Below are 12723 nucleotides of genomic sequence, written 5' to 3'. Positions count from 1 at the left end.
AGCCAGAGGGATGAGGGAAAGGAAGAGAAAGGTGCAGGCTGGGAGGTCTAAAAAGGCTTCATAGCAAAAAGCTCATCTGTTTATCCGTCTACTCATTTGTTTATCCAGAAAGAATAGGCACTGGGTATGTACATGTGCCAGATACTATTCCAGGCACAAGGGATCCAGTAATGAATGGAGCAAAGTCCTTGCCCTGAAAAATAAAACATAGTTAGGAGAAGGAGAAAATGGAGAAGGGGCTACATAGCTGTGACTGAAGAAAGCCTCTTCTCGGAGGTTATATTTAAGCTGAGACCTGAATGAAGAGTGGGAGCAAATTCTGCAGAAGCTCTGGCGGAAAAGCATTCCAGACAGAGGGAACAGCAAGTACAAAGGCCTCAAGGCAGGAGTGTGCTTCTGTGTTGGAGGCGGAGTAGAAAGAGTACCCAAAGTGGAGGGAATGAGATAAATCAGAGCCAAGCATGGGCCAGATCAAGGAAAGATTTGAAGCCACAGCAAGATCTTTGGATTTTTCTTCCTCAATGTGATGGGGGTTATATAATGTGGTTTATATTTTAAGAGCATTTCTATTGATTCTGAGGAGAGCCTGTGAAGGCAAGAGCAGAGGCTCGGAGACTGGTTGGGAGGTTGCTGCAAAAGTCCCAGACAGAGAAAATGTGGCTTGGACCAGAGTAGAAGCACAAAGCTAAAGCCAAGAGGATTTGCAGGTGGATTGAAGGGAGGACTGTGGGTCAGATTTTAAAATGAAATGTTTCGGTTATGTTTCTACCAACATCCTGATTGTAAATTACAGAAGCAGAGCTTTCAAGCTAGTGACCTGCTGTGCATGTTTGTGTGTGCATGTGTTTTAAGCAACTTTACTGAGGTGAAATTTACAAAAGTAAAATTCACCGATTTCAAATGCACAGGTTTTTTTTTAAGTTTTGGTAAATGTATACAGTCATTGCATATACTGCAGTCATGTTATTGAACCTTTTAATCTTCCTAGAATGTTCTCTCGTGCCCATTTGCCAGGCCTAGCTCCTAGAAACCACTCGCCTGTTTTCTCTTCCTTTAGTTTTGCCTTTTACGGACTGTCATAGAAATAGAATCATATGTCTTTTGTGTCTGGCTTATTTCACTTAGTATAGTGCTTTTCAGGTGGATCCTCATAGTTCCATGTGTCAGTTTTTCACTGCTTTACAGAGAATGCAATAGACCATACTTTGTCATTTTTTGGGAAGCCCTAACAAAATACCATAGACTGGGTGACCTAAACAAGGGAGAGAGATGTTTTCTTGGAGTTCTAGAAGTCTGAGATCAGGGTGTCAGCATGGTCAGCTTCTCACAAGGGCTTTCTTCCAGGCTTGCAGACTGCCAACTTCTCTCTGGGTGGGTCATCATGTGGGGCAGTGGGGAGGGACACATTAATCCCATCATGAGAGCTCTGCCTCAGAGCCTCCTTCACACACAACTACCAAAGGCGCCATCTTCAAATATCAAATTGGGGGTTAAATCTTCAACATATGAGTTCTGGGGAACAGAACTCAGTCCACGGCACAACTGAATATACCAGATCACAATTTGTTCCATGATTTGCCAGTGAATAGATGTTTAGATTATTTCCAGTTTGGGGCTGTGCTAAATCAAGCCGTTATAAACATTTGAGAACAATTTCAATGTTAACTCATCAAAAGCCAAGGAAAGCTACTGGAAATAATCTGCTTTGGCTCTCAATTGATTACTGACTTGCTTCGTCATGTTCTCTTCTGCCCTCAAATCTCACAGTAGCAAAAGAGCTCATTTTCTCTGGACATATTTTGTCAGCTGCTGCAGTCAGGCCCAATTTAAGTAATTCCCCATCAGTAAATGGCCCTCCTTGTTCGGCTAACAAACCAACTACTCAGTAACTTCGGTTGCAGCTCAATTGTCTTCTCCACCGTTTTGAAGAAATTCTGATGTAATGAGATAGTCTGTTTTAAATATTTCACGTAGATGATATTTTCCCTTTTAAATTTTCTAGTTTTTCTGATGGTTGTTCTATTATGAATCAAGAATGTTGTGTTGGGTGGTTAGTCAATATACATTGTATTTTTTTTTTTAGCATGGCTATCATGTTATTGTGTTATTGCATATTAAACACAATGCACTGTCCTCTAATTCAATAACAGAAGAATTCATATTCCCTTGGATTACTCTTCAGGCTGGCATATCAGCCCATGCTCTCCTTCTGCCCAATTCTGCTTCTATCTCACCTTACACAGGTGTGGATCCTGACAGCACCCTTCTGCTTGTCCAAGAGAAGGGAGCAAGAATGTTGGAGTGCAGACGTGTTCTGAGAAAGCAGGGGATGAGATGGGATTTGGGAGCCATCTTTGCTAGCCTCGCACTTTAGGACCCCCTGCACTGAAGGGACCTGGAACACAGATAACTCTTAGCAGAAAGTGGTGGTCCAGGTGTGAAGACTTTCTCCGGTGGTGAACTGGGATGGTATGCATCCAGAGGGGAATGGACGAGGCACGTGGGAAACATGGAGGTAAGGAAACAGCCCGATGGGATTGTGGGGCAATTATTATGCTTCCTTGAGGCCTTACAGAAGAAATTATTTTAAAGATGAAGAGCAGAGGTGCCTGGGTCGATTAAACATCTGCCTTCGGCTGGGGTCATGATCTCAGGGTCCTGGGATCGAGTTCTGCATTGGGCTCCCTGCTCAGCAGGGAGTCTGCTTCTCCCTCTCCCTCCGCTGTTCTCAATCTCTCTCTCTCTCTGTGTGTCAAATAAATAAATAAAATCTTAAAAAAATAAAGACAAGGAGTTATAAACAGGCAGTGGTATAAAAGATAGAGGGCCTCCTACAGCAACGCAACCTTCAAGGATCTAACAGTTCCCTATCCTTTTTCTGTTGAATTCACCAGTATTGCCCCTGTGAAAATCAGATGAAACCTAGAGGATAGCAGTAAACTACCACACACTCACACAAGGAGTAGCCCTATGCAGCCCCCGCACCAGATTTCCTCTCTTTGTTGGAAAAATTAACACAGCCCCAAGTATACTTCCTACAGACATTGATTTGATGAATGGGTTTTTTTTTTTAAGATTTTTTTGGGGGGTTCTTTTTGAATCCCTATGAGAAGAGTGGCCCAGAAACAGTATGCATTCACGTGAAAGATAAAACAGTATATGTAGGTACATTTGCGGTCTTCCTCCAAAGCTATGTTAACTTTCAGCCTGTCACAATGTGGGCTGCAGAGATCAGGAGCATTTGAATATCCCCCAGAACATCATACTGAATCTATTTCATTGATGACATCATACTAATTCAGCCTGATGGACAAAATGTGGCTAATCCGTTAGAGGCCTTGGTGTGACACATATACTCCAGAAGGTGGGCCATAAATTGTATAAAGTTCAGGGGCTGTCATATCATGAAGCGTCCAGTGTCAAGGGCATGCCACATATTCCATCCAAAGAAAAAGAGAAATTACTGCCTCCTACCATGAAGAAGGAAGCATAACACCTGGGAGCTCTCATTGGATTCTGGACACAGTATATTTCACACCAGGAATATTGCTCTGGGCCATAAACCAGGAGACACAAAAGGCCACCAGTGGCCTTTCAGTGGAGCTCAAGGCAGAAAAAGCTTATAGCATAGTTTCAGGCTGCTGTGCAAGCTGTCCCTTTATGCTTCTATGGATGGTATAGATGGTATCAGTATTTTCAGTGGTAGAAAAAGATGCTGTGTCTAGTTTATGGCAAGTTTTGCTGGGAATCACAATGTTGGGGTGCTGGAGCAAAACTGTGCCATCTGTGGGAGAGATTTATGTGCCTTTTGAAAAAAACTGCTTGTGTACCACTGGGCCTGATCATAAGATACCAAGTGACAACATGTCAGAACTACCCATCATGAGGCAGGCTCTATCAAACCCACCAAGACATAACATCAGGCCGGAGCAGCAATCCATCCTCTGATGGAAAGGGTGCATCTGGGATTGAACACAAGTGGGATCAGATGACAAGTTTGGCCTGAGGAGGCAGCCCAGACACCAGGTCATCATGCCACCATTAGACAAGCACCTCCTCAGCTCACACTGATGGCTCTATGTAGGCTTCCTTGCCAGCTGCAAGAGGAGGACAAAGCCTGTATTTGGCTTGTGGAGAGTTGCCTCAGCATGTGACTGAGCATGGACGTCAGTTATGATACAACCCCCTAGGGGTGACCTTGAGAAACAGGGTGAAAGAAGAGGTCAGTGGGCAGAACTTCAGGAGGTCTGCCTGGGCATCCACTTTGTGGACAGAGAAATGTCCCAAGGTTAGAATATATATGACCTCAGGAGCAATGGTGAAAGGGCCGTATGGCTGGTAAGGGCCTGGAAGAAGAAATTTGGGAAGATTAGGGACAGGTGATTTGGGATAGAGGCACAAGGATGGATAAGATGTATGGGAGTTGCTACAAGGTATAGAGATCTTTGTTTAAATAGTCTCCACATCCAACGTGGGGCTCAAACTCATGACCAAGATCAAGAGTCACATGCTCTACTGACTGAGCCAGCAGGTGCCCTAGAGTGTGAAGATCATATGTTAACACCCACCAGAAAGCATCCACCATAGAAGAGGCATTAAGTAACTAAGAAAGGCAAAATTCACTTGGTCAGGTGAACTTAGCCAATCTCCCTCATCAGCCACCCAATGCTGGCACTAAGGACACTTGGATGAAGTAGCCACAGTGGGAGATATTGAAGCTAGGAGCCTAATAGCATGGGCTCCCACTTACAAGGACTACGGTTAGCTCTGGTTGCTACTGAATGTGTCCCCAGTATAAAAACCGTCCTTCAGGAGACCAGTTGGCCTTGTAGTGGCAAGTTGACTACACTGAACCCCTTCCATCCTGGAGGAGCCGTGATTCACCCTGACAGGAATTGATATATTCTGGGTACTGTTTGCCTTTCCTGCCCACAAGATCCTATCCAGTACCACTACACAGGGGGCATTTAGAATATTTCATTCACCAGCACAAGATCTCACATAACATCATGTAAGATCAGGGACCCCACTCACCAAAGCGGAGGTTCAGGAAGGAGTCCATGATCATCGGATTCACTCATCTCTTCATAGACTGGACCACCCAGAAGGTGCTGGCCTGATAGGGCATCAGAATGGCCTCCTGAAGGCCCACGTGATGTGTCAGCTTGGAGGCAACACTTTATGAAGATGGGGTTCATCTTCCAGGATGCCAAGTACATCTTGCATCAAAGACCTTTATATGGTGTTGTGCCTCCAGTCAGAAGAATACATGGACCCAGTAACCACTGGGTAGAAGCAGGGGAGACCTACTACCATCACTCTCAGGGGGCACTTGTAGAATTTGGGCTTCCAAATCTCACAACTCTGGGCTTGGCAGGGTTAGAAGTATTTGTCCCCAGAGGGGGAATCTTCCACAAGAGGACACAGCAGGAGTCCTATTGAACTCTAAGCTACAGCTTCTCCCTGAGCACTTTGTCTGCGGGGACCAGCAGGCAAAAAGAGTCATCATCTTGGCCAAGAGTGATCTACTTGGGCACTTCTCAGTACTCTCTTGCTCAATTTTGACAATAAATGGACAAGTATAGCAGCCCCAAGCCCCTGAGAATTTGTGGCGGTCAGGGGCTCAGATCCTCAGGTAAGCCACCAAGACCAGAGAAGCTGCTACTTGAAGGTAAGGGGAATTTAGGATTGAAAACAAGTAGGGAGACAATGAGTACGAGTTGTGGCCCCCGGACAGGTGCAGTAGCTGGGTCTGTAGTTTGTCCCACTAACCCTCCTCTTCTAAGTTCCCACCAGGAACCTGGAGGAGTGCTCCTGAAGCTGGCCTGTGGAGAGGAAAGAAGATGATGACACGTTTTCCAAAATAGACTGGAGTAAGCCTTCCATGGTTGACTGACAAATCCACCCTCCCTTTCCCCCACCCATCTCTTCCTTTTCCGCTCACTAAACATCCACAAACATGAACCAAGTAGTAAAAACCGTGGGTCTCACTATCAAAGTATCTTATAACTGAGTGGGAAGAACAGACACCCAAATATGTATACAGAAAATCTTCCAATATAGTGTTCACATTTTGGTAGTACCTGACCTCCATGTAAATATAAAACTCCTCTGCCCCTCCCGCCCCCAACAAAATCCTTAGGGGGTGTCTCATGTGTGCTCAGGAACAGGTCTTGTCTGTTATCACAGACTTTGGCAGTTTTCAGCCTTCTCCTCTGCTCTGGCCCTGCTCTGCTAGGAAACACTCTACTCCATGGGTATTATGCCTTAAGAGTACAGATGCTGCTGATTCACACAGCCTGGGAGGTGACAAAGCTGTCTCATGGGGGTGAGGCTGGGGAATGTTCTCCCCGCTTTTGCTTTGTCATGGATGGGGAGGAATGGGAGGAGGTTAGTTTGTGTACCTATTTTTGACATGGTTTTTAGTTAAATATCCCTTTCAGTTTTTACTGACTCTTCCCTCTTCCTTCCACTTCCACAGGACTCAGATGAGTTGATCTAGGGACCAGACTGGGAGGCAAATGCAGGGGTAAGTGGAATACTAAATTGTCCCTTCCACAGATGATTCACTGGGGGGGTGTGTGTCCAAAAGCTCCAGTCTCCTCATGGGTACAGACATCATCTATGTGGTTGCACGTAGATGTTCAAGCTGAGTTCTCACTTCATTGTTCACAGAACCAGGAGGATGAAGAGGGAAGGATTCATTTATCCTGGAAGATCAGGGAAGACCCTACAGAAGAAATGTCCCCTGAGTGGAGTGTTAAAGGTGGACTAGACATGGGAAAGAGGAAAGAGGAAAAAGCAAAAGTTAAGCACAGGGTCCTAAGAATGTTTGTTGACTCAAAGTTCTTGCTCCAGAGAACCTACATTCCCATGCAAGTAGATCAGCAATACACAAATGAACAAAAATGTGTATCCTATTAGGTGGTGAGAAATGCCAAGCAGAAAAATCAAATTAGAGGGAAGGGTGCTATTTTAGCCCAAGCTGTCAAGGTTGGCCTTTCTGAAAATGTGGCTTTTGAGCAGCAATCTGAATGAAGTGATAAAAAGAGCCATGTGGATCCCCAGGAAAATGCATTTCAGGCAAAGGGAACAACCAAAGTGTAAAGCCCTGAGATGGGAGCCACTTGGTGAGTTCAAGAGCAGCAAGGCCTGTGTCTGGGGCACAGTAACAGAAGAGGGGTTTGAGCAGAGGGGATATTCAGTTTGCTGTTTAGGGAAGAGACTGCAGGAGGCCAGGGGATACACAGAACAGATAGGGGGCTCCTGTAGTCATCTGTGTGAGATAAGATAGGGAAGGTGGTAGTGGTAGAGGAATAAAGAGGTGTTGGTAGAAGTTATTGATTTCTAGAGATCTTTTGAAGGTAAAGCCAGTGGGATTTATTAGTTAGGATGGAAAAATGGTGTAAAGATAGGTGGTTGATAAATTGGGAATTGAGACCATTTCCAAATATATCACTCCCCTGCCTAAAAATTTTATGGTAAAGTTCAGACTTTTTTAACAAGTCCTTTTTTGGTTTGTTGGTTTGTTGATTCATTTAACAAATACTGATCAAATGCCTACTATGAGCCAGGCACTGTGGAAGGTGTTGTGTTAGAGGTAGGACATACCCTCTGCCTTTGTAGGCCTTACAGTCGGATGGGTGAGACAAAGAAGTAACCAGGTCATTACAACCTATATGACAATTGTCAATATAGGGAAAGTACAGGTGAAAATACGGGCACATGAGAGAGGTATTTCATTCAGAGTTAGTGGGGGGAGGAATGTCCAAGCCAAAATTTCTAAAATGAGTAGTTATTAAACAGTTGAAGGAGTAAAGGTAGAATGAGGAAGAAGAGAGTGGGAAGGCAAAGTGGGTAGGGCATTGGAAGATATGAAGGAAGGTGTGTATGGCCATGGGGGATGAGGGTGGGGGGAAGACAAGGCTCAAGAGAAAGGAAAGGATTAGCTCACATAGGGCTTATATGTCATGTTAAGGGGTTTGCATTTTATCTTAAAAGCCTATGGTAGGGGCACTGAAGTGTGTTCAACAAGGGAGTAACATCACCAATCTACTCTTTTGAAAGAGCCCTTTGGTTGCAGTGGGAGGTGGATTGGAGGGTGAAAACTAAAAGCTGGGTGAACAGAAAGAAGGGAACTAGAACAATCCAAACACAGAGCGGGGTAGAAGAGAATCTTAGATGATTTGGGAACTGTTTGAGAGTGGAATTGCTAGAACTTAGTGACTGGTAGGATAAGGGAATGAAGGGGAGAAAGGAGTCAAGGATGGTCCCCTAGGTTTCTGGCTTAAGCAGATGGGTGGAGGTGGAAAGCATTCCTGAAAAAAGGGAATACAGGAGAATTAAATGGAGAAGGGAATGCAGTCGATTGCATGGGTTTGAGATGTTGCAGGACTTCCTGAAGAGATGCCCATATATACGTGGATCTAAAGGTCAGGAGAGATTTGGCAGCCAAAGGCCCTGAAGCCAGGATGTGGGTGGGGTGCCCAGTGACAGAGTGGGGAGAGGACAGGGTCAGGGTGGGCCCCAAGTCACCCACTTTCAAGGCCTTGCCCAATCTGTTATTCCAGCCATTTTGCCTCTTTTTGCAGGCGACACACAGTCATATCCCTGTCCTTGAACCTTCCCCTTATGGGATTTTGCCCACACGGTTATTTTCTTCCTAGACCCTAACTCAAATAGCAACAGTTTGGCAAATCCCTCTTTCCATGAAGGAACGATTGTTTCCTTCAGAGTCTGGTGAGGTCAGCATCTCATGCATCCTTTTATTATAATCCCCTGACCTGGAAAATGTGTTCAGCATGTTACAAGTGTAGCGCTGATATGTGTGAACAAATAAGGGAGCAAAAGATATAGGAGTGCGAGGGCTGGGAAGCCAGGAAAGTGACGTCAGCATCCCAGGGGGAAAGTTCTCGGTAACCACGGTGCCCACTGTGCGGCGGAGAGGCCTTTTGGGCCACCGTAACCTGCAATTCACCAGCTCCACCAGGCATTCTGCCGCCGCACTTCACCCGCGGCCTCTCAGAGGAACGTCTCACCTTTGCCTTACTTCCAAGTCTGGTCCCTAACTTTCCGCCGTCCCCATTGGCTGCGCGACTGCCCAATGGGCAGACAGAAACCGTGAACTCGTGCTCTTTGCCTGAGGCGTTCCCGCTCTCGTTCGCGCGTCTCGCGAGCGTTATAGTGACTCGCAGAGGCTGCCCAGCTGCGCTCGGCTGCGGGTTGCTGGAAGACTGACGTTGCTGCGAGGCGGACGGAAGCGAAGACCATGTTCCGAGCTGCGGCTCCAGGGCAGCTCCGGCGGGCGGTGAGTCCCAGAGGGGTGGGCCGAGCCCGGTGACGGGCCAGCCTCAGTGTGCCGTCCCCGTGAGAGTCTTGGCGAAGGTCACTGTCTCCCACGGACCTGACCGACCTTACCGCAGGCAGGCCCAGCCCGGTCTGTAGCTCGGGCTCAGGGTTCTGGGGCCTGCTGTGGACTCCTTCCGGGTCGCCTGCGTTGGGGGCGGGGGCCAAGTCCGAGGTCAGAGTGACCTCAATTAGAGGCTGCGCTTCTGCTTCCCACCCCCACTCCGTGCTCCGGGTTTACTCTGCTCTCCCCCAGGCCTCCAGGTTCTCTACGTTGGCTGGGAGCAGGCTGCCACATCCCCGGGAGTCACTAATGGAGGGAGGAAAATGTCGCTGCTGGGATGCCCTCTGGGAAAGTTGGGAAAGAGTTTAAAACTCGAATTCTAAAACCTTTTCTCTGGGCGCGTCGTGGCTGCTGGTATCCACTCAAAATCTGGGGGATGGAGGCTGGAAGGGGAGGTTTTGTGGAAACTTGCTCTGCTCCCTGGCTTTTGGGGCAGTGCTGAGTATAGGTGATTGTAGTGTAAAGTCAGTCATCCAATTTGACAGCTTTAGCCAGTTTTGAAAGGCAGACATCTTTTTATACTGCAGTAGTAGATTGTTGGCTAAAGAGCCAGGGAACTGCTGATAGTGGTTAAGGTTTTGATGCTTTCTTTAGTGACAAATCATGAGTTTACCACATTTCTCTCTTGTGGGAAATACAGATAGAAAGTATATCTTTGTCTTTATGCTATGGGACAGTAGTATTTGGAGGTTGATCAATTACAAGTCAAATAACAATTTATATGGTGAATCCTGTAAGTTTTCCAGTTTACGATTAGGCTAACTGAAAAACAAGATTGTTAAACTGGGTCAGAAACCTTGTTGACGTTTTGTACTTTTCCTGCAGGTGGTTTTATGCATGCATATTTTCCCATCCTACAGAGATTTTTCTCTCTGAGACATAGCTGACAATATTCCTAGATGTCTGTAGGCTCTTTTTCTGTGTATTCCTTGTTTCATTAAAAAAAAAAAAAAAAATCCCGTGTGTCCCTCTTCCTTGTAAGAGAAGTTCAAATCTCCATCCTTCAAGGCAGTGTTCATTCTTTCTCCCAGGAGATTTTTTTCCTCAGAAGATAAAGACATAAACAAGTTAAAGTCATGGATTTGGGGTAATTCACCTATCAGTGTCAGACTGGCAGAAAAATAGCTACACAGTAATTAGAAGGTAGTTTTGTGGACAGGTTAGGAGTCTGGCATAAATGAAATAATTTGGCGCCTAGGTGGCTCAGTTGGTTAAGCATCTACCTTTGGCTCAGGTCATGATCTTAGGGTCCAGGGATTGAGCTTCATGTCTGGCTCACTGCTCAGCGGGGAGTCTGCTTCTCCTCTCTCTGCCCTCCACCCCCACTGTGTTCTCTCTCTCTAAAATAAATAAAATCTTAAAAAAAAAATGAAATAATTTTAGTTGGGGGCAATTTAGGACTCGGATGTTTTATAGATCTAACGGAAAAAATGGAATGATTAGCTTAAGTAATTTCTTGTCAACACAATTTACCGATAGACATTCACAGTATTTCCTAATCTTTATTGTGGTTTGCCAAGAAGTTTGACCTTGACTTATTTTGAAAATATGAAATCAAGCTAAGTAGAGTAGTTGCTCTAAAGTCATAAGAATGTTTCAGAGTTGAATTTCAAGAATATAAGGAAGTGGTGGGAACACTTCTAAAATAGATCCATAAATACCCATACATATTTAATTTTTCAAATTTTGAAATAACTTCAAACTTACAGGAAAGCTCTAACTCAAAACCCTTTCAGTTTTACTAGCTATTAACAGTTTGGCTTATTTGCTTTCTCTCTTTTCATATATACTTATTATTTATCTTTTTCCCTTTTTTTTTTAAAGATTTATTTATTTGAGAGAGATAGCTTGTGTGAAAGAGAGAGAGAGAAAGAGAGAGAGAGAAAACGTGCACATTTGTGCTGGGGGAGGGGCAAAGGGAGAGGGAGAGAATCCACAGGCAGGATCCTGCCTAAGCGTGAAGCTGGATTTGTGGAGCTGAGATCATGACCTCAGCTGAAACCAGGAGTTGGCCACTCAACCAACTGAGCCACCCAGGTGCCCCTTGTTATTTTTCTGAACAATTTGAGAATGTGTTGCAGACATGCCCCTTAAGTAAGTTGGTGTGTATTTTCTGAGAACAAGGAGGTTCACCTTTCATTTCCGCAGTAAAATTGGCAAAGTCAGGAACTTTAACAATGACACAATACTGTTATAAAATCTGCAGACATTCAAATGTTGCCAGTTGTCACATTAATATCATTTATAGCAATTTTCCTAGCAGTTTGGTTTAGGGTAGTCCAGGATCATGCCTTGCATTTAGTTTTCATGTCTCACTTAGTCTTTGTTGGAAAAGCCCCTCAGCCTTTCTTTAGCTTTGATGGCATTGAGATTTTTGAAGAGTACAGGCCTTTTTTTGTTGACTGTTTCCAGTTTAGGTTTGTCTAGTGTTTCCTCATGTTATTTTGGCAGGAGTTTTGCAGAAGTGATACGTGTTCTCAGCACATCATGTTAGGAGGCTCATAATACTGATTTATCCCATTATTGGTGGTGGTAACTTTACTTGGCTTAAGTGTTGTTCACCAGGTTTTTCCACTAACAAGTAACTACTTCTACCTTTGTGATTGTAAACTAATTTGGAGGGAGATATATTGAGATTATGTAAATCATTTGTTTCTCTCAGGCTTTCAACCACTAGTCTTTTTTTTTAAAATTAACACATAATGTATTATTTGCCCCAGGCATATAGGTCTGTGAGTCATCAGGCTTACACATTTCACAGCACTCACCATAGCACATACCCTCCCCACTGTCCGTAACCCAACTACCCTGTCCCTACCCCCCACCCCTCAGCAACCCTGTTTGTTTTGTGATTTATCTCCCCCCCCATGCCATCTTGTTTCATTTTTTCCTTCCCTACTCCCCCAATCCCCCCCACCCACTCTGCCTCTCAAATTCCTCATATCAGGGAGATCAAACGATAATTGTCTTTCGCAGATTGACTTATTTCGCTCAGCATAATACCCTCTAGGTCCATCCACGTCATTGCAAATTGCAAGATTTCGCTTCTTTTGATGGCTGCATAGTATTCCATTGTGTATATATACCACTTCTTCTTTATCCATTCATCTGTTGATGGACATCTAGGTTCTTTCCATAGTTTGGCTGTTGTGGACGTTGCCACTATAAACATTTGGGTGCACATGCCCCTTCGGATCACTACATTTATATCTTTATGGTAAATATCCAGTAGTGCAATCTCTGGGTCTTAGGGTAGCTCTACTGTCAACTTTTTGAGGAACCTCCATACTGTTTTCCAGAGTGGCTGCACCAGC

At 44.9% G+C, this 12723-nt stretch overlaps 1 protein-coding gene and 1 long non-coding RNA gene across 3 annotated transcripts in view; one reads left to right on the top strand and one right to left on the bottom strand.

The window, feature by feature from the left end:
• Positions 1 to 9175, bottom strand: part of LOC125104796 (uncharacterized) — a 28442-nt gene extending 19267 nt beyond the window's left edge. Inside the window, exons 1-2 of the long non-coding RNA XR_007128734.1 lie at positions 9039 to 9175; positions 5035 to 5825 (exon numbers count right to left, since the gene is read on the bottom strand). This is a non-coding gene — a long non-coding RNA (uncharacterized LOC125104796). The remainder of the gene's footprint in view (positions 1 to 5034; positions 5826 to 9038) is intronic.
• Positions 9152 to 12723, top strand: part of ETFA (electron transfer flavoprotein subunit alpha) — an 82968-nt gene continuing 79396 nt past the window's right edge. For both annotated transcript variants that reach the window (XM_047737612.1, XM_047737613.1), the window contains exon 1: positions 9152 to 9307. In XM_047737612.1, the coding sequence (XP_047593568.1) occupies positions 9269 to 9307 (39 nt within the window). In that variant the 5' untranslated portion in view covers positions 9152 to 9268. The remainder of the gene's footprint in view (positions 9308 to 12723) is intronic.

The sequence above is a fragment of the Lutra lutra genome, chromosome 7 (assembly GCF_902655055.1).
Source record: "Lutra lutra chromosome 7, mLutLut1.2, whole genome shotgun sequence".
Lineage (NCBI taxonomy): Eukaryota > Metazoa > Chordata > Mammalia > Carnivora > Mustelidae > Lutra > Lutra lutra.
The sequence above is the reverse complement of the archived record's forward strand: the minus strand, read 5'-3'. Positions and strand labels throughout refer to the sequence as shown.